Here is a 24,617-nt window from a genome sequence, read left to right as displayed (position 1 = left end):
CATCGTTTTCGAAGCGCGTTGTACTCTGGGAATTTTTAGTTCGAACTATTATGTTGCGTTCATGTTGATTATTAGAGACTTTTTGTTAGATATATAATAAAGTTCGAGTATTATTTTTTCGTACGGAAGGTCGCTGAATGACTGTAGCAGTCATTTAAAAGCGGTTTGATAGATTCAGCCTTTCAGCGCCGCAGATTGAGACTCGACTATATTGTTTTTGTATTTGTGTCAGTTCTTTTTATCTCGGCTCATCACTCCAGCATGACTTCAGCTTCCACAAAGGTAGAACACTTGCGTCACTTCTGCATCATAAATATTCTTAATAATTGATAAATAAATAATAAACACATATAAATGTCTATCAGGTGGGCGAGATATTTTCGGCTGCAGGCGCGGCTTTCTCTAAACTGGGTGAACTGACCATGCAGCTGCATCCAGTGGCGGACTCTTCTCCTGCAGGGTGAGATGCTGAAACTGCAACTGCAGTAACTCACTTCGAATGTATTCTTTGGTTTCTCTCATGTTCAATATTAGATATTCTGATTTGCTTTGTCCTATTGTTTAAATATAGTCAATATTTTATAAATGACTCATTTTGCACACTTCTCCTCTCAGAGCCAAATGGACCGACACGGAGATCGAGATGCTGCGATCTGCAGTTCGTCGCTTTGGTGAAGATTTGAACAGCATCAGCTCAGTCATAAAGGAACGCACAGTGTAAGTGTGTATTTTCCCCCCCCCAAATAGAAAATATGTATATACATATCTGTTTGATAAAATGTTATATTCTAATTTTAATCAGCTGAATATTATATATTACGTGCTGGGTTCAATTAAAACATAATAGTACATAATAGTCAAATAATAAATATACTGGGGGTCAAAAGTTTATTATAATACGTTTTAAGTCTCTTATGCTCATCTACTCTACATTTTTTAGATATACAGTAAAACAATAGTATGTGAAATATTACATTTTAAAATATCTGTTTTCTATTTGAATGCGTAAGCTGAATTTTCAGCATCACTACTTCAGCATCTATTATCAGTCTTCAGTGCCACATGATCCTTTAGAAATTAATTTAGTGCTCAATTATTAATAATGGTTCTCCTTATTATCAATAAGTCTCCTTAAATCTTATTAATATTTTTATGGAAACTTATTTTATGTTTATATTTTTATGGATGCTTATTTATTCAGGATTCTTTGCTAGATAGAAAGTTCAAAAGAACAGTATTTATTTGAAAGAAATCTTTTGTAACAAATGTTTTGCTGTCATTTGTATAAATTTAATGCATCTTTGTTGAATAAAAATATAAATTCCAATATTTTTTTTATATTACCCCAAGCTTTAAAAAAAGTTTCAACAAAAATATGAAGCAGCTCAACTATTTTGAACATTGAGAATAATACTGATAAATGTTTCTTGAGCAGCAAATCAGCATCTTAGAAGGATTCCTGAAGGATCATGTGACACTGAAGACTGGAGTAATGATGCTTCACAGGAATAAATTGCATATTCAAATATATTTGAAAAGAAAATGCGTAATATTGCACAAAAATGTATCGCTGTTTCTTTCCTTGTCATCTTGTAGTGCCCAGATTAAGACCACAGTGAAAAGGAAGCTGTATGAGGACAGTAGAGTTCCTCTCACGGCAGAGTCCCCTAAAAAAACAATGAAGAAAACCCCAGTGACGCTGCCACCGCCTCCTGCATCAGTGGCCCCCACCGTTATCACTGTTCCAACCTCACAGGTTGTCGTCACTACTGGATTGCAGAGTTCTTCATCTTTACAACCAGCAATAAAAAACCCTAAACCATCAGGTGACTCACTTTGATTACAAGGAATGAAAAATGAAAACATTCATCATTGGCCATATCAGTTTACAAATGTGGATATATGTTTGTAAATAGACTGGCTCTCTATTTTCAGATGTGACTCTGAGTGCTCTCAATGACTCTGATGTGAACAGTGATTTGGTGGATATCGAGGGGCTTGGAGAGGGCTCCACTAAAAAACCGAACTTCGACCAAGGTGAATCCCATTTTAAATGCATATAAATAATAAACATTGAAAATGAATTCTAAATATTAAAATTCTGACATAATTTATTCATCCTTATATCGTTCCAAACCCCTTTATGGTGCTTGTGAATTAGTTTTGAAGCTTAACTTCCATTCAATTTAATTACATGTATTAAAGGCACAATATTTTTGGATTAAAATATCCAAAAATCACTAGAACATTGTTAAATATTTTGTTGACTTGTGTACTTGAATTATCCCAAATGTTTCCAATAATGATTAAATCCAGGACAAGTGAGCAACTGTTTGGATATATCCATTGACAGAAAACAAATCATTGTTATATAGCTCAACATAGTTAGTCTTATTGTTTAAATCTTGTTTTCTTGATTTACCACGAGTACCATGTTTTACCATGGCTAATATCGATCGAGCTGCATTGTGCAACAAGTGTCTCATAGTAGCCACTGAGTGAACGCACATTATAACATAACTTTCAACACACTCAAATAATGTATCTAATATGATACAACACAGCTGTGTTACCCCACATACACATGACCAGAAAAAGCGAAAGAGGCCGTCTGTGGCATAATAAAAGCTCAGTGAAATCCAGGCGTTATCAAGCTACACCTTTGTTTTGAATAAGCAACCTCTAGCGGCAAAAAATACATGTTGTGGCTTTACAAATGTAACATAAGAAATGCTTACAGGTTTGGAAGGGAAGAAGGGTTGAAATAAATTATGACCACTTTTTTGTAGTGGCATTTATAATAATAAAGCATATTTTGAAAAAAACCTTTTGTGCATAGCGCCTCCAACTCAAACACCACAAAAACACGCTCTTACAGTGGCTTGTAAAGTCATGTCTCAAAAGGTAAATGTAGGCTACTTTTAATAAAAGGTCCAACATATTAGGAATACTTTCAGCTGTGTTGCTATGTGTCACGAGTAAGCAACACTGTCTAGAAAGAATGCGAGCGTCTTGCTTATAATAAACCGAGCTTATTTTTGACAAGACACGCAGCAACTATTTGAGGTTGTCCACACTGGACATGTCTAAGTAAACATTATTAACTGGACCATAGTTTTTTCTGAACAAGTTCAAAACATTTTAGATCCCTTTTACATCTGTATTTTCCGTCATCCATTTTCAATCCAGTCGACCAAAACGCACCTTAATAACAGTAAACAGGGCCATTGGTTTTAATGGTGCCTGGGAGGGTCAATGTTTACACTTTTGGGGGAGATAAACACATGAATTGCATACTAATAGTAGTCAATGAACAACAAACTATGCTAAGATAATGTATTTCAACACAAATAACATTAACAAGTGGAAAAGTGTTTTGACTTTGTTGATTAACTTTTCTTTTCCTTTTTTCTGGCAGAGAGCTTGAATCTGGACTCCAGTCTTATTATGAACTCTAGTGATTTGCCCCTGCTGTCCCGCTGAACGTCATTGGAAAGTCAAAGTGATCTTGAGGGGAACGAGGACACAGATCACAGATTATTAAGGACAGCACATGTGAAGATTCTGCAGTTTGATCGTGAGATATACAAAATGGCGAAGGCAGCAGTTGGCACCCATTATACCTTTTCCACTGTGGGACCAAATCTCTACTACATCACCAACCAATCTCTACCCATTTCAGTAAGGAAGTATTACAATAGTATAAACATTTTTTTTAAATGGAAAGGATTCTAAAGGAAGATGGAAAAAGTTTTTTTTGTGGTTCATTTTGTGTGAGCTGCTTGGCCCACAGTTGAAAAGGGATTTACAGGACAGTGGTGCAGGGGTCAAACTACTTGTAAATACTTTTTATTTTATTCTTTTGTATTTTAATAGGCCCTTTTGTGGTGACATAAGATGCTGATGGTAATGGAAAAGTGGCAGCATGCAATCAAAAATAGTAACAGATTTTTACCTTTTTCACTGTGTTCTAGAGTTAGCTTCTATTGTACGTATATATATTATTTTAACATTACGTTACATAATTAAACGGGTTATTTCAACAGCAAAAACAAGACACTGTTTAAAGTACATATGAAAAAATCATCTTGACAGTGTCTTCACATAAAAAGACAGCATGCAAATCAATAAATTGAGTTTTTATTATGATCTTCATAATTAGAGTATATGGTATCATATACATGTCATTTTATGGTAAATGATATTTATTCTTGGATAACTGGACATTCATCTTGGATGACAGAGGGAATAAATTTACTTTTGCTGCCAATACATTAAAAAAATATCTATCTTTCACTTAATTTTTTTTCTTGCTTTTAGAATATATTTGAACTACTGATAGGCAGACTCTATCGGCTTTGGCATTTTTTTTTTTACAATATTTTTTGTGCGCTCGCAATCCATTTAGTAACAGCACTCAATCACTTGAGGAAAATAAAATACACAAATCATGAGCATTTCTGACGTACAGATACAATAGATCTTATAGTAAATGTATGGCAAATCTGAAAAATAAATGACATGGTACATATTGCAGGTAATAGAGGGAAATGAATAATAATAAAAAGACTATACAACTGATTCAGAACAAACATATCTCAAGTCTTACGTTCAGGTTCTTGATAAATACGTGAAACTGATTATCCCGGTGAATGTGACAAATACTAATTCCAGCGACTTTGCATATTGCACATTCATAATCACTTTTAAAGATCCATAAACATTGGCATCAATCTTTGAAATTTCAAGGACCTCACAAACAGTGCAAGTAACTTTGGAATTCAGGAAACTTCGAGACTCAAAACCGGTAAGGCTTTTTCATCACTGCGAGTGTGAATTAAAAACTAAATGAGTACAAATACAAGGCAATGACTTCATAGCAAAGAATGAGCCATATTCCTCCAGATATGTGAATATGGAAACAGAGGAACAGCTTAAAATGTCCAACCTGCAGCTTTACAGACCAACAAGCTGCCAGTGTTGATAACATAGACTTTGGGAATCAAGAATGGTGTTCTTTACATTAAGTATTAAAGTATGCAACCATAGCCTTTACACATTCATAAATAACAGTATAAGAGACACCACAGTCAACATATTTTGCATTATGTTGTGAAGTATCATGGGAAACTTGCTTTAGGAGGGCTTCCAGTTCAATAATCTGCAGCATGTGACTTTTTTTGACATCATAATTTTCAACAAGCCTAATAAAATCCATCCTGAACTGCTGCATCCAATGTTTGCAGATACACAAAAAAGTAGGTCAACTTAAAGCTAAAAGTTCAATCCATCTTATGAAGAACACAGTACGATGAACCTCTTAGGACAGACTGTTCTCGGCTCATTGAAAGAACCGAACATTTCCCAAGTGAAAGGATTCAAACAAATAAACCATACAAAATAAGATCCTTTACAATAAAAGTAAATATGATCCCACTCATGTAACAGCAACTTTGATATCTAACACTGTGCAAATAGTACAAGAGGAAGAGTATGATATCAGCTGAAACTGTGATTGTATCAATGTAAAAATCGTTTATCGTGTTTTGTAATGCAAAGGCTCCTTGCATGTCAAGTCCTTAATTTCTGTACATAATTCTCAACTTAAGGGTCTCGCTTAAGGTTTCATTAGGTGGAAACAGTTTACATTTTCACAATGTGGTGGTACTGAATAAAGCATCTTGCCTCAGACAGGATACATTCTCAAGCTCTAGGTCAGTTTTCGATGTGGACTTTTCACTGGAAGTGCTTTGCCCATACTCCAACAATTGATTTTTAGACGCAATGTGAGACGTCTAGTCTTTACAGTACTTGTTTTAAGTAAGCGTTAAGCGAATCAAAATATGGGAGTTGCCTGAATGCGCTGGTATCATTTCAAATGATTTAAAGAATATTTTTCAAACTTAAAAAGTTCAGTCCAAGTTAAAAGCTACATGGAAAAATAAACATATTTACATATATCAGACCCCTTGGATAAATGCAAAAAAAGAGAAGAAACATAGGATTAATACTTACCAAAATAATTGTGATTATTCACATATTTATACACATTTTTACAAAAAGTTGACTTCTATGGCCAACTGATTTTAATACTCTCTATCCAGTCTTTTATTTTCAACGCATTCTGGACGTTTCACCAGACCGTTGGACCCCGTTAATGGAAGCTGAAGATGTACCAAAATACAAAAAGTGTTTTGCCACAAAATGAGGAAAGCAAAGAGCAAAACTGGTCTTTTTCTTGAGTCTGAACACTAAGGAATGGGTCTTTGCGTCCAGATTCGGCAGGTAGCAATCATCTGAACACTTTCATTGCCACGTGTTATTGCAGATACTATTTCAGATATACAATACACTTTTCTGTAGGACCGAAGATCCATAATTATTCACAAATTACATAATAGCGTCCATGTTGTCATGTCAGATACATCCAGAAGATTTTGTCTTCTTGTATTGCATTTTGATTTCCTCTGAAATCTAAGTCACAGTTAGGACAAATTTCCTTCAGAAGTGATTGAGCTGAAAAACGTATCAAAGCACCAAAATAAAAAGCAGGAAAAAAGGGCCAGGTTGTAGTTTGGTCTTCATTTAACAACACCTTGAGTCCAAAGCTCTACAAGTTGGTGATCTGGACTCCGGTGTGATGAATACTGAGGTTTAGATGCTAGGGTGATGAGAGGTGAAGGGGGGCGGGGGGGAGAGGGACAGGGGGCTGGCCGGGGTGTTTGAACAGACAGGACCGGTCCCAGAGGAAGAGTCCACTGCCTGGGAAACACTGTATATGTGAAGAGATTCATTAAACACTGAAGATGATATTCTTGAGGCATGATATTCAGTTCAGTTTATTATTGAAGCATCTTTATAGACTCACCTCACTGTGTAACTGGTTATGTGGGCAGGGTCTGTGACTCCAGCAACAAAGAGCTTTTTAGGCGGACCGTCCGATTCCACTCCACCTGGGTGTAGAAGTTGGAGAAAAAAATGACAGAAAATATATGACAACAAAATTACCAGAAAAAAATTTAATTATTGGTTACCAGTAGTAGTTCAATTCAAAATAGCTGATCCTTTATAACTAAATCAATAAAAAAAAACACTTGAGTGGTTCATCTTGCATACATATATACGCACACCGATCATAACATTATGACCACCTTCCTACCTGCTCTAACCATCACAATTTGGCCCTTGTCAAACTCGCTCAAATCATTACGCTTGCCCATTTTCCCATCAACTTTGGGGATTTTTTTTTAAATTGCTGCCTAATATATCCCACCTACTAACAGGTGCCATGATGAAGAGATAATCAGTGTTAGGACTTATTGGTGTGTGTGTGTGTGTGTGTGTGTGTGTGTGTATGTATATATATTAGGGCCGGGACTCGATTAAAAAAATTAATCTAATTAATTAGAGGCTTTGTAATTAATTAATCGAAATTAATCGCATTTTAATCGCATATAAATATTTGACCTGAGAACAATGAGAAGTAATTTTTCACATGTATTTTTAGTATACCATTGAATAATGACTGAATACATAAGCTTAATCAACAAAATATTGTTTATTTATTTCAGTCCAGCAGACCAGTGCAATGTTTGCCATTAAGTTAAGCAAAAGTGATATTTGAGGCTCGATGTGCTGCAGTGATACGCAAATTCCTTGTTGTATAGCTTGCACACTACCATGCTCTTGACGACGCTTCCATTCTTTCGTTTTTTAAAACAAAATTTCCCATCCACGGGGCCAAGCAAAGCGGTCTAATCAGCTTCTTCGTTCATGTTCACGCATGCCCTGCGTCTCAATCAGCTCCCTAGTTCCCTAGTCAGGGCACTGATCAAGACATAAGTCAATGGGCTGACTCCCTGATCAGTGCCCTGACTACTGAACTAGGGAGCGGATTGAGACGCACCCATTGTTTGTTGTTGTAGTTGTCGCGCTAGTTGGTGTTCCAGTATAATCGGTCCGTCGAAACTGATTCATTGAAAAACGTTCCGCGGTGCAAAAATAAATGCGGTTAAATTTTTTATTTTTTTGCGTAATTAATTAACGCGTTAAAGTTACGTAATTAATTAATCTTAATTAACGCGTTAAAGTCCCGGCCCTAATATATATATATATATATATATATATATATATATACACACACACACACATACATATTTACCATTCAAAGGTTTAAGATAAGATGTTTTTAAAGAAATTAATAATTTTACTCGGCAAGGGTGCATTAAGTAAATTTCAGATTTCATTTTTTAAATAAATCAATGCAGCATTAGTGGCCAAAGAGATTTCTTTCAAAAACATAAAAAAGATTTACAGACCGCGCATTTGAATGGTGGTTTAATATGAAATATTGCTTAAAAAAACATTAAAAATTGGTAATCATTTGGAATTCTTTCCTTATATTCATTAGAATTCCCATCCCTTCAAATAATGTTCTTTTGCAAATGTCTTTAGAAGAAACAACAGGTTATTATATAGAATATTACTACCTTTCCTTTTCAAAGGTGCAACTGATGGCCATCTCACTCCAGAGCTCACAGATCCTCTGTTCGATCAAAACACATTTAAAAAAAATGTTCAGAAAGGATATTTGTATATCTTACATTTTAAAACAAATAAATGAGAATAGATTCAGAAAAACATGGGTAGTCTTGACATCTAATATTATAATCATTCTATATGTTTTATTCATGAGCATACCCTCTAAACCTTCGAGTGGGACTGGGTGAGGAATTTGGTGTGACACCACTGTCCTGGGAATGGAATCCCTGCGTGGGACGTACAGAAAGATGAATAAAAAGAATGACAATGGATTGACACTGATAAACTGAAACCCAAAGAGAATGAAATACTTACTGGAGACAGATGGCCATGCCAATGACTCACAGGAGGGTGGGGAACAGCAGATGAGGCACTTGAATGAAGTTAAAATCAGTTAAAGATATATTTTGATAACATAAACTGTTCATTTATGTATATCTAGCTACCTTAGTCTCTGTAAACTCCCTCTCAAAGTGAGCTCCATGTTCTCAATCTGGAGGAAAAGCATTTTACAATAAAACCTCACTACAAGTGATCAACATACATGTGAAGTTCGCTACTGTTTAAAAGCATCCAAGTATCAATTCCTTAGTTCTCACCTGTCTCTTGTGTTCGGATCTCTCACAAGGCAGGGAGAATGGGGACAGAGGGAGGGTCTGAAACACAAAGGTAATGTCGTATTTACTTAAAGGTTTTTTAAAAATAAATGTCCAACACTGATATTCACAGACCATCTGAACGCTCACCCGGGAGGGAAAGCTCGGATTTACAGATACGCTGCTCCGACGATACCGAGCTGAACTATTAGAGCTGAACACTGTCGTCCCATCACTGTAGTCGTGCCAGCAATGAAAAGTTGTAAAGTTCAAAGAATATATTTGTTTTGGGATCAAATATTTTGTAGTGTATATTACTTTTTAAACAGAATGTAATACATATTGGCCTGGTTTCACAGACAGGGCTTAAGTAGGATATCTTAAGAGGGGGAAAAATCATGACTGGTGTGCATCTTGAGACAAAACAATGGCACTGACATGTTTTAAGATATGTCAGTGCAAGTTGCTTTCATTTAAAACAGCTCAAACATGCATTTTAGTCTGGGAGAAGGGCTAGGCTTAAACCTAGTCTGTGAAACTGGGGAAGTCTGTTCCAGTCACTCAGGCTTGGGTGCAGTTCCCTCACCTGACGTTTGTGATCATGGGGGCACTGTTCGACCTTCGGAGGGCTCCTCCTGCGCCTGCGCACTGGTCCACCTCCATCCTCTCCATAGCTCGTCCTCTGGCACCGAGGCTGTGCGTCACTCACGGCCGGGCTGAACGCCCCCTGACGCGGCCAGAGCACCAACTCTCACCCGGCAAAAGCCCGACCAGCAGGCCTCACGCCAAAACACCCGATCCAATTTAACTGTTTGACTGCTTTTTCGTATCTATCGCATTTTGTTGTAGTTTTAAATTAAATGCTGTCAGCTTGGTACAGTAATTTGATGAACAGCTGTGAGCTCGCGCTACAGCTGGTTTATCGGTTCGCGCACAAACTTGGTATAAACTCCTCAGGTTGATTTCGTCGGCGTAAACATGAAGCAAATACAGTTATTTATGTGCATTAAGGAGAATGTTCGTATTCAGACCATTAATTATGTATATCAAGCGCTATTTACAATGCACAGCTACTAACTCGACAAGGTCCTTTGGCTTTTTAATCCAATCCAACTTATCCAAACAGAGTAAATAAAACATCCAAAAGCGCAAACAGCACATAAGCGAATCAACACGGTTCAAAGTGGTCCGAAAATACGCTTTCGGGTCTTTTCGGTCAAATGTGATAAAGGTGAAGCTTAATGCCACGGCTTATTTTTCAAGTTTACCTGCTAGTTTGTTAAGCAGTCGGAAAAATGACATAACAATTCCGATCAAACATGTTATCTTCGGCTCTGTCGGTGAAAGCATCCTCATCTGAAAGTGTCTCCCTGATACAGTCTGAAACACTGGATACATTAAAAGTTTTCCGGTCATTTCTTAATTTAGAAAATAAAACATAATTCTCGCAACCAAATAGAGATTGTGCATCCTCTTGTACAACAGCGCCTCGCTCTGGTAGCCAAGAGAATTGCACATAGATGTAAAGCACTGTGCTCGAGAGAAGTGAATATGTGGCTTGCAACTGTTTACTGCATATTCTTTTGCCAATTATTCTGGCCTTGTTGCAAGATATGTAGAGTTTGCTTTTCAGATTAATCTTTTTTTTATTTAATTAAAACGATTAATGAAAGGAAAAATGCAAACATTGAAGGTTTTTTTCATTGAGGATTAATCAAAAGAGTCACCTTGGGATGCATGACAGTCACACTAAACCATAATACATCAGTAATGCTCTACAAAACTGTGTTTTACCTGTATGGAAGCTTTTGATGGCCTATTGTGAACTTTAAATATTTTCACACTATTTATTAATCTTGGTTAATGCTGATTCAGAAAAACGCTATTAATACATGAAACTAATTAAAATGTTAAACATATTATTAATGCTATCAAAGTATTTTTCATTGTTTGTTCATGATTCCAAATGCATTAACTAATTTTAACAAATCAAACCGTGTTCCTAAGTAAAGTCCGCCATAGTGAATGACATTTATATAACACTTATCTGGTGTTTTAATTTTGGATGGTGAATTCTAATGAGTTTTACACTCTTACATATTCAATATTAACCTTTTATAATGAAAGTATGTGTTCTTTCAGGCAAATTTTCATTTAAGGCAAACATTAAACAAAAAATTATATAATAGCATTTATAAAGCAAATGTCTAGAGGTGTTTATGAATTGGTAAATTCTTACATATTATGAATTTAGCATATTTATTTTATTTATTTTTTACAAAATAAAATAAAGTAATTGAAGTTTATAGAATCAAATGTCTAGTGGTGCTTATGAATTAGTGCATGCTAGGAATTACAAATTCAAGCATTAATAAAATTAAGGGTTTCATTTGTAAAAAGTGTGATTTATCTTATGAGATGCATTAAAATGACTTTTCACTAGGCCTTACATTTTAAAATACCAAGGATGATATCTTGCTAATATAGTGTGAGTGAATCAGTTTAATTGTCACAAGATGTAAATTAGTAACTTTTTGCTTCCTGTTTCTTTTGTATATTATTTTGACATGTTAACAGTACTTTACTTCTGGTCAGCAATTAATAACTTATTTTGTGCTTAAGAAATGGCAATTTTATTCTTTGATGAATTATTAGTTTAATAACATTTACTGATTTATTTTTTTACTCACCACATATCCATCACAAACAAACACAAAAAAAATATAATGTTTAAAAGAGGTGGTTGGATATAACTGCTTGGTCACATACTAGCATAAAACATGCTGCAATACTCAAGACTGTGTGAAATTACTCAGTAATATTAATGAATAATAAATAATAGGAAATCTGGAGCATTTAAAGTAGGTCTGTCCCTTTGTGCATTCTCAGCCTCATCTATGTTATTCCTGATGATTTTGAGTCACTTTCATGAGCTTCGTCTGCTTTATGTGAATTGCCTTGCTCTTGATCCTCAGCCTCTTTCTGCCCTCCAAGAATCTGTAAAGGCCAGAGAAGGTGGGTGTTATGACCGACGTTGGACCGTCCACAGCAGGCTAAGCTTTTGTCTCCTGTTAAGAAATAAAGGAGCGCATTGAGCCACGAATTGCAGGAAGCCAGTGGCCGAGTGATCTTGTAGCAAATGGAAACCATCCGCATGGTTTGGCACTCGGCGGCCTTCGTTTCTTTGAGGACGAGGAAGAGTGTGCGCGTTATGTGGAAGGGCAGAAAACATAATGCGAACAGGATGGTGATGGCGATGATGGTTTTGATGGACTTGCGTCGCCTGTTGAGGTACGGTGCGTGTTGAGAGCCAGAGATGGACACGGATGTCCTGTCCTTGACCCCTTCCACCCCACCACACATTCCACCTTCCTCCTGCACCTGTGGCTGGGAATGTAGCGTCTGGAAAATGGTCCGCACCACCTGCGAATAGCACCACGCAATGACGATAAAAGGGAAAAAGAAGCCCAGAAGGTGTAGGATGATTCCATAAGGCACGTATTCAGAAAACTCCGTGTCTATTGCGTCATCCCAACAGTTCCTGTATACCTCCACCTCGACTTTTCCAGCTTCGCTGCTACTTTCCGACCAAGAATCATCTCCTTCATTCACTCCACTCCCTATTTTCCTCAAAACATCCCCGGTTTTGGCAAACCGGACAATGGGGCAGGTAAGTACGAACACTACAACCCAAACAGCAGCGCAAATGCATCTAACCGCCCGCTTGCTCTCCAGGGTGATGGTTCTGATCGGATGGCAGATGCCCATGTAGCGATGGACGGATATACAGGTGAGGAAGAAGATGCTGCAGTACAGGTTAAAGTAAAACAAGAAACGCACCAGCCTGCACATGAAGTCTCCGAAAACCCAGTGGTCGCGCATCACGTAGCTAGCCACGAGGAACGGCAGTGAGAAGCTGTACATCAGATCCGTGGAGGCCAGATTGACCATGTAGATCAGCGAAGTGTTCCACTGACGGCCACCCTTGCACCGGTAGGACCGCAGGAGGACGGTGGAGTTCAGGACGAGGCTGAGCAAGAAGGTCAAGGAGTAGCACAGAGGCAAGATGACGTACTTGTAGGACTCGTCGATGCTGCAGCTGTGCAGCGCGCTGTGGTTTCGAACATCTGCCTGCATTGATGCATTGGAGACTGAAGCCGTGGTCTTCATGATCAGCTGTCCTTGATCTTGTAACCACAAAGCCACATCACTGTCTTCTCTGCGCCTCTTCAACTCAATCTAGAAGCACCACATTCTTCAATCTTCAGGATATCCTGTGAGGACATCGCTCCGAGAAAGAGAAAACAGAAGAACGTTACATATTTTTACTGTGATTGCATTGTAAATGTGAACTTTCGTGTTAGCAGTCTGTCCTATAGTTTATTTCCAAGCAAACTGCAGGTTGACCAGTGACTCAGCCCGTCAACTTTATCTGTCTATAGTGCTGATTCGGCCTCTTCTGGTCTATTACTCCATTAATCAGTAACAAACCGTTCCGTAAACCCTTCATTCATCTTTCCATCCCCCAATATTTTTGTGTCCCATGTATTAGACAAGTTCTTTTGCATTGCAGTTTTTCTTTTCACAAATTTAGAAGTATCAACACGCGTCACTTCCTGACCTAACTGACCTCGTTTGCAATGAAAACTGTGAAGCGTGTGCGTTAAGATGCTTAATTTATGTCAAGACATGACTGATGCAGTCATCTATATGCATAGTACATAACATGCAGCACTAATGCCAATGTCCATGTTTAGTTCATGTAATACTTGAGTTTGTTTCTTAAGAAATATTCCTGTGTACTACAGAGGCAGCTTTGGTATTACAATATCATGTGTTCTTGCAGGTATGTTCCAGTAAATAATTAATACTCATTCATTCAGACAAGAAATGCTGAGCGGAAACCCAATCCAGCATACAGTTCAACACAAAACTGTGCATATCAATTATAAACACCATGATTTAATTATTAAAACTTAAACTAGAAAAAAAAAGATTGTTTTATTGAGATATATAAAATATATAGGTCATCTTTATTAATTTAAAGCAACTATCTTTCCCCCACTAAAGTATTAAAGCAATGTTTGTTCTTCTCTGATAGATCTATATGAAATATCTTACCTGTTTAAAGGTCAAGAAAAAAAGGAAACTCCAACGTGCAGCCAAAATGCATTAATTTCTTCACGCATCTGATAAAAGGTCAAGATGAAAAGTTCAGTGCTGTGTACGTTTTGCTGCACTGCAACTACAGACTCTGTTTACAAATTACTTTATCAATTTACTATCCAGATCTTCAAGATTTTACTGATCATGTCTCAATCACTAATTCTGTGTGCTTCCTTCTTTTCTGTCTCACCTCTCTGCCCTCTCTCTCGCTCTCTCGCTTACCATCCACTGTGCTTGAATGGTTAGTCAGCTGAGCTGCATGCAGTTCAGTACATTTATGTTCAACACATAGGTTAATTATGTAAAACATACCAGGGCTAAACAAGTGAGTACAAATGATTTTAACAAAGCATAACAAGCTGTGGTTTCCAACTTTTTTTGTCTTATGAACCCCCGCAGACCTTATCATACTAGGCTGATAACACATTTTATATTGGATATAATTATGTATCACTATCACCTTAAAGGCCTGTTCACACCATGAACGATAACTATAATTATATTGGCATAATTTTGCTATATATATATATATATATATATATTGTCAGAAGCAACAAAAAAAAACTTTTTGAAAGTGATTCCAAATAATTTCTTCAGTGTGAACTCTGCTATTCGTTAATATTGAGAACGAATTTTAGAAATATATCTTGACTGTTATCTTTATAGCTATCTTTCTTGGTGTGAACAGGCCTTTAATATGATTTAAGTCACCTCAAAACAGACAATCAATACTGTGGCTAAAAATTCCATATTGCAGTTTACTCCAAATTACACATTTCGTTATTCTGCTACAAATGGCATCCATTCAAATGTTTCAATACTGGTGTTTTGCATTTTTGATTATCCCGGCACCTGTTAGTGGTATTTAGTGGGATATTAGGCAGCAAGTGAACATTTTGTCCTCAAAATATATGTGTTAGAAGCAGGAAAAATAGGCAAGCCTAAGGTTCTGAGCTGGGCCAAATTATGATGGCTAGACCTCTGGGTTAGAGCATCTCCAAAACTGTAGCTCTTGTGGGGTGTTCCTGGTCTGCAGTGGTCAGTATTTATCAAAAGTGGTCCAAGGAAGAAACAGTGGTGAATCTGCGACAGGGTAAGGGCCATGGCTCATTGATGCACGTGTAGAGCAAAGGTTGCCCTGTGTGGTCCGATCAAACAGACAAGCTACTGTAGCTCAAATTGCTCAAGAATTTAATGCTGGTTCTGATAGAAAGGTTTTATAATAGTGCATCGCAGTTTGTTGCGTATAGGGTGCCAATGCTAACCCCTGTCCACCATTGAAAGTGCCAACAGTGTGCACAAGAGCATCAGAACTGGACCATGAAGTACTGGAAGAAGGTGGCCTGGTCTGATGACTCATGTTATCTTTTCAATCACGTGGATGGTCAGTTGCGTGTGCATCACTTACCTGGGGAACACATGGCACCAGGATACACTATGGGAAAAAGACAAGCCGGCGGACGCAGTGCGATGTTTTTTACATTTAATCATTTAGCAGACGCTTTTATCCAAAGAGACTTGGCCTCCAAATTCCACAGATCTCAATCCAATGGAGCATCTGTGAGACTTGCTGTACAAACAAGTACGATCCATGGAGACCCCACCTCGCAACATACAGGACTTAAAGGATCTGCTGCTAACATCTTGATGCCATATATATATATATATATATATATATATATATATATATATATATATATATATATATGCATTTCCAATTCCACAAAAAGGCAGATGACTGTGTATAAAATATAAAATAAAACATTTTATTAAATTATTGTGAATACTGAGCACTGAGATACTCATTTTCATGTATAAGTTTGATACACAGGAAAGTTGTAAGGCACATTCATATGACAGTATTAAGACATTTTATATTCTTATGACGATTACATATACTGTATTTCACTGGAATGCTTAATGTAAAGGATGATTAATATACATCACAGTCATTGATCACATATGGCTTTGACAGCAGCTTATTATATTCTCTATTACAGATGCAAAATTAAACCATGAGTGATGAGACATGAATCAGAGCCATCAGGGTTTCGTTATTAAGGCACTTTTTCACAATAAAACTTGTGACTATAATCAATGTGACTCACATTTTAGCAAAAAGTTTCTTTGAGGGCTACATTTCTTCAAGAACAAATAGGATATTCTGGCCTTGTTAGTCCACAGGATGAGTAACAGTAAATTACTGCTTTCAGAAAGTGCCAACGTTGAACTGCAGTTATGCAGTTGTTGCAAACAAAAATCGTTCACAATGATGTCATATCCTGTACATCCAGGAGCAAAGCATCTTGCGTAGTCCGCAGGTGGTCTCGTACTACAAGATGTTTCACCAGTTCTGAGCTCAAATCTAAAAGCACAAATCAAATCAGTGTACGAGTACAAATCAATGTCATTTGAAAAGCGCAAAAACAGTTTGGATAAGTGTTTAAAGAAGCATGGAAATTATAACACATTTTTGATTAGAAATGATTGCAGATTGTAACCTTGAGGAAAAAGATACCTTGAATGTCTTCATTTAGTGACGCCCTGAGTGCATTCAACTGCAGGAAAGAGCATGTCTGCAGATCACTAAGGCTAAGAATCTTTCTCTTTATGTTCATGTTACTGTGGGTGGCTTCTTGCTGAAAATAAAACATAAATATGCAAAAAATAAATACTAGAGAAATTAATGACCACCAAGACAGTCAGTCACACACAAAAAGCCCACGCTGGATTAAGTTCAAATTACATAGAAATCTTACATTCCTCTGCCTTAAAGACACCACAGCAACATTGAAGAAATAAAAATCCCATTGATCTTCTCCAGATTTTTAATGATTCTGTATAAACCTTTAAAGGTGCAGTGTGTAGTATTTATATACACAACTATGTTTTCAATGGTGTTTAAAGACCTTGCATAATGAACCGTTATGTTTTTATTGCCTAAAGCCCTATTCGGACTGGATTAGTTTAACATGGGGATGTGGGGGTAAAGTAATTATAACCAGAGGTTCTCTGTGATTTTAGTCCCGTCCGAATGTGCCATCTCGGTAATCATTACGGACAATGTCAGTAACGATTACCGAGACTTTTACCTTCTGGAAAAAGGTCTGGAAAAATGACCTCGGGTAATACTAATCCCGTTCGAATAGACCTGCTGTAAAAATGTATGGTAAAATTCCGTCATTTCCTGTGTAAAAGTAAAAAAAAAAACACGCATTTTGCGAACTTGAAGGCGCTTGAAGCATTCGGTTGCGTTGTAGGTGGTGGGACAAATCTGTGGCAAACGTCCAGTGTTTTCCGCATATCATTTAAAGCAAAAAGAAGATCAAAAGTACTTATTAGAGGCACAACACTTATTTTAGCTCTAGGAAAGTGTCTATTACCAGCACAATCCACTCAGAATCGTTAGACTGGACCTAACTGTTTATTAAAACAAACATATATATTGGAGACGGAGTTCAGACTGGCACTCAGGTTGTGTGTTTGCTCACGTGATAACGGTAACATCATACGCACATGACGTCAAGGAGGTGCGTAAAGCGAGTTACTCCTCCCACTTCTGCTAGTTTTACTGAGATGTCTTATCTCGTGCGAATTGGCCATTAATATTACAGACGTCCTGAGGTAAAATGACTTTACCCCCATGTCCCCATGTTAATCTAATCCCGTCTGAATAGGGCTTTAGAATTAGCCACTTCTGTCTACACACAGACCACGGGTCCCTTTGCAGTGAAGTCGCCATTTTGCGGAGTCATGTTCCTACAGTAGCCCTAAATTACCAAACTGTAGCTTCTCTATGGCCCTGTCTCGAAAAGGGAGGGATGAGCGGTTGCAATTTGCAACCTCACTGCTAGATGCCGATAACATTTACACAGTGCACCTTTTAATAATTAGTGGATGGTTCTCAACAAAAGACTTTATATATAGGAAGAGGGTGCACTCTGATTAATTATGATTGGGAGAAAGTGCCAATATGGTAAATAAGCCCCGCCTTCTAAATGAAAGAGCCAATAGAATAACAGTAACAGTAAAGTCATCACATCACTGCAGCTACCATTAGAAGCTCCAGTTGCTATAGAAACAGGCAGTGTTCTGAGACTCCCGTTTAGGATTGCGCATGCGCATTGGCTTTGTCCGGCTGAAAAATGCTGTTTTTGTCATGATTTGAGCGTTTAGAAATAGATTATGACTTAAAGGGACTTTGATTCTCAACCTTTTTGATTTCAAGGCCCCTTAATATGAAGGATTAATAATCGAGATTTTAAAAATATGTTACACATAAAGAAAATATGTGGCATAGAAAAAATGTTTATTCGTTATTAATCGCCCTACGACTCTATATAGGACAAGCAGTTTGTAAAATGGATGGGTAGAAATTCTTATGACCTTTTTTAAGATTTTATAAATGTACATGTCTAGAAATCACACATTTATACAATAAAAATAATAATACATTTAAATGTAAATAATTTTGAGTCATCTTGAGGGCCCCTTGAAAGTTGGCTGAGGCCCCCTAGTGGCCCCAGGGTTGAGAACAGTTACTGAGACAGTAACAGCATTTCTTATATTCCAGAAGATTCTTTTCCAAATTAATGTGTTCTATTTATCAATGTATACAATTTTTCAATGTTAATATTCCACAAAAATAATAAGCAGCACAACTGTTTTGAAATGTTTGTTGATTATAATGATTTCTGAAGGATCATGTGACATTGAAGGCTGGAGTAATGATGCTGAAAATTCAGCGTTGCCATCACAGGAATAAATTACATTTTAAAATAGATTAAAATAGAAAACAGTTGTGTATTGTTTATTGTATACATTGTAATAATATTTCACAATAATACTGTTTTTATTGCTATTTTGATTAAATAAATGCAACCTTGGTGAGACTTCTTACACAAAATATAAACATATTATGTGATTCATCCCATAGCTGGTTGGTTTAGATTATGAACTCTTTATTGAAGATTTTTTGTTGAAGAACATGAAAGAGAAAAGTACTTCCGAAAGCCAGGCCACTTTTCTGTCATCATCTACTCACACTTATGTGATCCTGTCTAACTTTATGCTGTGGAACACAAAAGTAGATATCTCGAATTATACTTTTATGGTGCTTTTGAATCCATTTTGATACTTGAAAGCTTTAGTCCCCATTACAAGCTCCATTAAAAAAAACATCTCCTTTTGTGTTCTGCAGAAGAAAGACAGACCATACTCTTAGATGAACTATGCCTTTGAAACCTCTCACCTCTTTCTCTTTCTGTTCTGCCCATAGCTTGTCTCTGAGAGCCCTGAGAGCTGTTTTTACTTCCTGTTTTAGTCCTGGAGTGCAACTCCCACGTACCTCCGCCGCACATGAGGATCTCTGAGGATGACAAAAAACTAATGTCTTTTGCAGCCTCATAAATCATGACCTAAGATACAACTTGAAAACCTCAGGGAAACTACTATCACGACTTTCAGCACCCACCTCTTTGCTAGATGCCCCTTCGTCATCCTCCCCCTCACTCTCACTGTTGTTGATGAAACAGAGCTGAAGGTTTTTAGGACTATTAAATCTGTTTGATGGAAACACACAATGCACATTTAAATAGAAACATCAGAACAACGTGTCTCAACATTATGAACCTGCATGTGCGTAATACCTTGACGTTATGACAGGAACACGGCAGGGACTGTAGTCGTTCTCATCTGCCCATGGCTCCCGGTGCAGTGAATGGTGTTTTGCCCCTGTCCAACATCCAAGTATTCTGTCTCGGTCTGATAAACCCAGACTCTAAAACACAAGGAGGTATTTTATATATATATATATATATATATATATATATATATATATATATATATATATATATATATATATATATATATATATATATATATATATATATATATATATATAATACTTTATTTTTAAGGTGTCTTTGTTACATTATAATTACACATTTAAATACTGACTAATATTAAGTAACTACATGTACTTACTATAGGGTTTGGATTATGTATGGTTTAGTTGAGTCGCATGTAATTATCCATAATTTATAGATATTACTATAGTAATTACATGTAACATGTAACAATGACACTGTAAAATAAAGATTAGATTAAATGTAGATGTTTTTGAAAGAATTATCTTATGTTCACCATGGCTGCATTTATTTAATCGAAAATATAGCAAAACATTCATATTCTGACATTTTATTACAATTTAATATAATTGTTTTCTATTTTAATATATTTTAAAATGTAATTCATTCCTGTAATGGAAAATAAATGCTTATTTTTCCCAAGATCATTTAGAATCATTCAAATATGCTGATTTGTTGATCAAGAAACATTTCTTATTATTATCAATGTTGAAAATGGTTGCTTCATTTTTTTAATGGAAACCGTAAAACCATTCAAAAGTCTGGGGTGAGTAAGATGTAAAAAAGATTAAATTAGTAATTGTATTAATCAAGAATACTTTAAATTGACGACATTAATGATATTTATATTGTTTCATAAGTTTTCTATTCTATTTCTTTTTTTAACTATTCATTGAAGAATCCTGAAAAAAGAAAACAAACTAATAAGAACAGCTGTCATATATAATATCATATTATTATTTTAATTTTTTTATTATTTTTTTTTTACTGTATTTCTGGTCAATTGAATGCTGCCTTGGTGAGAATTTGGTAGCAGATTTCTTTCAAAAACATAAAAAACAATTATTCCAAACTTTATGTTATAGTGTTTTTATAAAATTCTAGATAAAATGTTACCTCTGCTTTTGTCCTTCTTTCCTCTTCCTGCCTTTCTAGCTCTGCAATCCGTAAACTTAAATCCTCCCAGTGCATGATGGGTAGGTCATGATCACCCAGGGTGGGCTCCTCACTCTTCTGTTTGGTCCCCTGGCCAGAGCGTGAGGGGTCATCTGTGGTCCTCTCATAATGCTTGTCGCTCTCCTCCATCCGTTGGAGAGTGATGCTAGTCCAGCATACACAAGCTAAAAGCACATGCATTTCCACACGCATTTAAAGTCACACAATGATAAATATAATCAAATAAAAAGAATTAAGATCATTTCCAAATCTTTCATAAAGTTAAATTATTTTGATGGATACAATATACATTTATCCATGGTTGGTCACTCCACAAAATACACATTTTTGAGCTTGATTTTTTTTATTTATTTTTTAAAGCATGTTTCTTTAAGATTTAAACATCCTATCAGAAAGTCTTTAAGTGATGAGGTTAGTTGTGACAATTTGAGATTTAAAATGTAATATACATTATATTGTTCAAACGTGTGGGTAAGTAAGATCATTTTTTAGTTTTTTAGAGCTGTTTTTTTTAAAGTATTTTATGCTCACCAAGGCCACATCAAAAATACAGTACATACAGTAATACTGTGAAATATTATTTCAACCTAAAGCCACAATAAGTTCTGCTAGAGGTCGCTTATTCAAAACAAAGGCGTAGTTTGATGACGCCTGGATTTTATGGTTCTTTTATTATGCCGCAGTCGCAGACAACCGCCTCCGTTCTCTAAAGTTTGAATTTGGTTTCTGAGTGGTGACTGGGGTAATTTGATTTCAGAACATGTTGACTTAGCCTGGCTTCCAGAGATGAAATATGGATTTGTCTTTCATTTTTATTATATTTTATTCATTTTACATTTCCTTTTACTGAAACACTAAAGAATCAAGATGAATATTGCCTGTACTATTGTCTGTATCTCTCACTGAGAGACAGCACATGTTATCAATATGTTTTTGAAAACGTTCTGGTCAGAACTGGAGCTTAAACAACTTGGAGAGAATGTTATTTGTGTAAATATTCTGTGTTACAGATCAGTAACGGAGGTGGATTATGGGCATCCTAAGAGATGGGTGGACTTGTTGTTCTGGAGAAGCTGGCGTCTGCTCCGGACCTGGAAGGTCACTACGTGCCTAATTCCGGAGTGAAAACGTCAACAAGTAATCTATGTATAAGTGAATCTGATTAACTGACAATGAGTGGAAATTTATCATGATGACTGTCCATTTTCTCTGAGCCATCCAACTTGCAGTATTTATGTGGCTTAGACCTTGAAAACAGCATCTGATGAGAAATTGGATGTACAAAATCTGGTAAAGAGGAAGTGCGGCCTATGAACTCCTTGTGAAACGTAAAACTGGCTTTTGCTGATGAAACTGCAAACTATTCATTTTTCTGTAAGGTCCGAGTGAACCGGAAGTAGCAAGTGAGTTTCCTTCAGTGCTGTGATGTACTTCCAAGTGGAACGGAATAATGAATAGAGGGCAGGGTTTTACTTCAGTGCTCCTCCTATCTCGCGCTCATAGCAAACGAACGGTTGGAGGGGAGCGGTTAAACATTTTAAAGCCTAAGCCGTCAAACTGACATCATCTGAGAAGGAACACCGTTTCCAGACCGGAAGTAACTTTTCAGATTTTGATTAAAGATTACTGTGACAAAAAAATATTTTTCAGTGTATTAACTTGCCCGGATTAATTGTTAACCCTAAAACCTGTAAAATGTGCTAACAAAGTAAACAGGGTCAATTTTGATTTCATGAGGACTTTAATTAATTGCACTCCTGACTCTTTGTCTTCCTTTTTCATGACTGGTCTTGGGTCCTAAACTGTTTTCCCCTAACAGTTCGCTATGCGGCTACTATGAAACACTTTGTTGCACACTGCAGCTAGATCAATATTAGGAAAACCATGAAAACGAGATTTAAACAATAAGACTAACTCTGTTGAGCTATATAACAATGGTTAGTTTTCTGTCAAATAATTTTCTCACCTGTCTAGTAAAACATATATTAAAGCATCTTTGGTGTTTCCAGAAATCGAGGGTAACGCGGGTATGTCATGGTGACAGACAGACAAATAACATAGTGTTTTTTTTTTGGATATTTTAATACATAGATCTAACAAAGTGTACCTTTTAAAATAATGATTTTCTATTTTAATAAATTCCTGTAATGCAAAGCTGAATTATTACCAGCACATGATCCTTCAGAAATCATTCTAATATGCTGATTTGTTGCTCAAGAAATATCTTATCAATATTGAAAATAGTTGTGCTGCTTAATATGTTGTTGAAAACATGATAGGCTATGTTTCTGAGCCTAGGCCTTTACAGTAACTCTTTTCAAAAATGTTGCAATCAAACTGGGTATATTTCCTAACACAGGAGAATGTGGAAACATGGCTGGGGACAGGCCAAAAAACGTCCTCATGGAGACAAAAGGGAAAGAATACATGTACCACATTTTTGTAGTTACATAGGCTGCTACACGGCTACATGATAAAATGCCCGTATTAACGCACTAAAATATGTTTTATTGCTCGTGTCATTGTTTACACATCATGAAGGAGACAATTAGACACTGGGGAATTTCATTTCATCCCAGACCTTTAAAGTAAACCCACGCTATTAAAATTCTTGTTTTCAGAGAAAACAACTCAGCACACGCAGTCACATTAAAGTGAAGTAGCCTATATTTTCCGGTTGTTTAGTGACGCATGATTACTTGCATCTTTAAAAAAAAACTCCAAGATGTTTTCTTCTAGCAATAATAGCACCTTATGCTTAATATTACAAGTAACAAAGTTGCTGCTGAGCCCCTCCAGTTCCTGTTTTCTTTAGATGTTGATGACATTAATTCACTCACCTTTTATCGGAAAACTGATGTCGACATCGCGACTGTCACCTAAACTTTAATATATTAACACATTTCGCGCAGTTTAGTGAATTATTTCTCACTACTTAAGTCCTTCCTCTGCTGGAGAGGAAACACCCATACGGCTTTCCCTTTCCACCCGCCCTTCGTCCGTGTTTCTTCTCCCGTTTTCTTAAACAGCAAGTTAACGGATACTTTTTAATCGATGTCGATCTTCTGAACTTGTGCAGTTAGATGCTTCTGTTAAAGTTTGAATTGCACGACTGTTTTGTAAACTGTTATAGTGACAGCTGGAAGTGCAGATAAGACTGTTTGGGAAGGGTTGAGAAAGTAGGTGTCCGATTTCACATGTTGGGAGATGAAGACTGCGAGCAGATGGGAAAGTCTGCGGGACTGTGTCGTGTTCACACTGCTGATGAAAGCTGTGATGCAATGCCTCAGTTATGTAGAAAATCACATAAACCTAACCCTAACATAAACTTCACTTCGCATCTTTTTTAAATATTTAAAACTTTCTGGTGGACCACGAGGATACTGATTCGCCAGTTTAGATGAAGAGTGAAAACTGTAAAAACATCAGAAATAATTGTATTCAGCAAAATCATACAATAAATAAATAATTTAAAAATGTAATGGAATAT

General features: G+C 36.5%; 4 protein-coding genes across 4 annotated transcripts; 1 reads left to right on the top strand and 3 right to left on the bottom strand.

The window, feature by feature from the left end:
• Window positions 1-17: 17 nt before the first annotated feature.
• On the top strand, window positions 18-4,285 carry c23h17orf49 (chromosome 23 C17orf49 homolog). Its single transcript, XM_067433632.1, has 6 exons — window positions 18-282; window positions 366-460; window positions 616-717; window positions 1,597-1,826; window positions 1,936-2,037; window positions 3,419-4,285. Exons 1-6 carry the CDS (start codon window positions 262-264, stop codon window positions 3,481-3,483), a joined length of 615 nt encoding a protein of 204 aa, XP_067289733.1. The 5' UTR covers window positions 18-261; the 3' UTR covers window positions 3,484-4,285.
• Window positions 4,119-10,620, bottom strand: LOC137062734 (PPP2R1A-PPP2R2A-interacting phosphatase regulator 1). The gene is made up of 9 exons (XM_067433631.1): window positions 9,724-10,620; window positions 9,288-9,372; window positions 9,141-9,197; window positions 8,988-9,034; window positions 8,857-8,914; window positions 8,701-8,768; window positions 8,490-8,545; window positions 6,869-6,953; window positions 4,119-6,772 (listed from the first exon to the last, which is right to left on the bottom strand). The coding sequence occupies exons 1-9, from the start codon at window positions 9,807-9,809 to the stop codon at window positions 6,655-6,657; spliced, it is 660 nt and encodes a 219-aa protein (XP_067289732.1). The 5' UTR covers window positions 9,810-10,620; the 3' UTR covers window positions 4,119-6,654.
• Window positions 10,621-11,795: 1,175 nt separating this feature from the next.
• On the bottom strand, window positions 11,796-14,737 carry LOC137062495 (P2Y purinoceptor 3). Its single transcript, XM_067433364.1, has one exon. It carries the CDS (start codon window positions 13,305-13,307, stop codon window positions 12,033-12,035), a length of 1,275 nt encoding a protein of 424 aa, XP_067289465.1. The 5' UTR covers window positions 13,308-14,737; the 3' UTR covers window positions 11,796-12,032.
• Window positions 14,738-16,112: 1,375 nt separating this feature from the next.
• Window positions 16,113-24,318, bottom strand: im:7136398 (schwannomin-interacting protein 1). The gene is made up of 7 exons (XM_067433397.1): window positions 23,968-24,318; window positions 21,068-21,291; window positions 19,952-20,082; window positions 19,777-19,864; window positions 19,555-19,671; window positions 16,822-16,942; window positions 16,113-16,668 (listed from the first exon to the last, which is right to left on the bottom strand). Exons 2-7 carry the CDS (start codon window positions 21,254-21,256, stop codon window positions 16,568-16,570), a joined length of 747 nt encoding a protein of 248 aa, XP_067289498.1. The 5' UTR covers window positions 21,257-21,291; window positions 23,968-24,318; the 3' UTR covers window positions 16,113-16,567.
• Between the last annotated feature and the right edge of the window lie 299 nt (window positions 24,319-24,617).

This window comes from Pseudorasbora parva, chromosome 23 (genome assembly GCF_024679245.1).
Source record: "Pseudorasbora parva isolate DD20220531a chromosome 23, ASM2467924v1, whole genome shotgun sequence".
NCBI classification, from domain to species: domain Eukaryota; kingdom Metazoa; phylum Chordata; class Actinopteri; order Cypriniformes; family Gobionidae; genus Pseudorasbora; species Pseudorasbora parva.
This window is presented reverse-complemented; position numbering and strand designations above follow the sequence as displayed.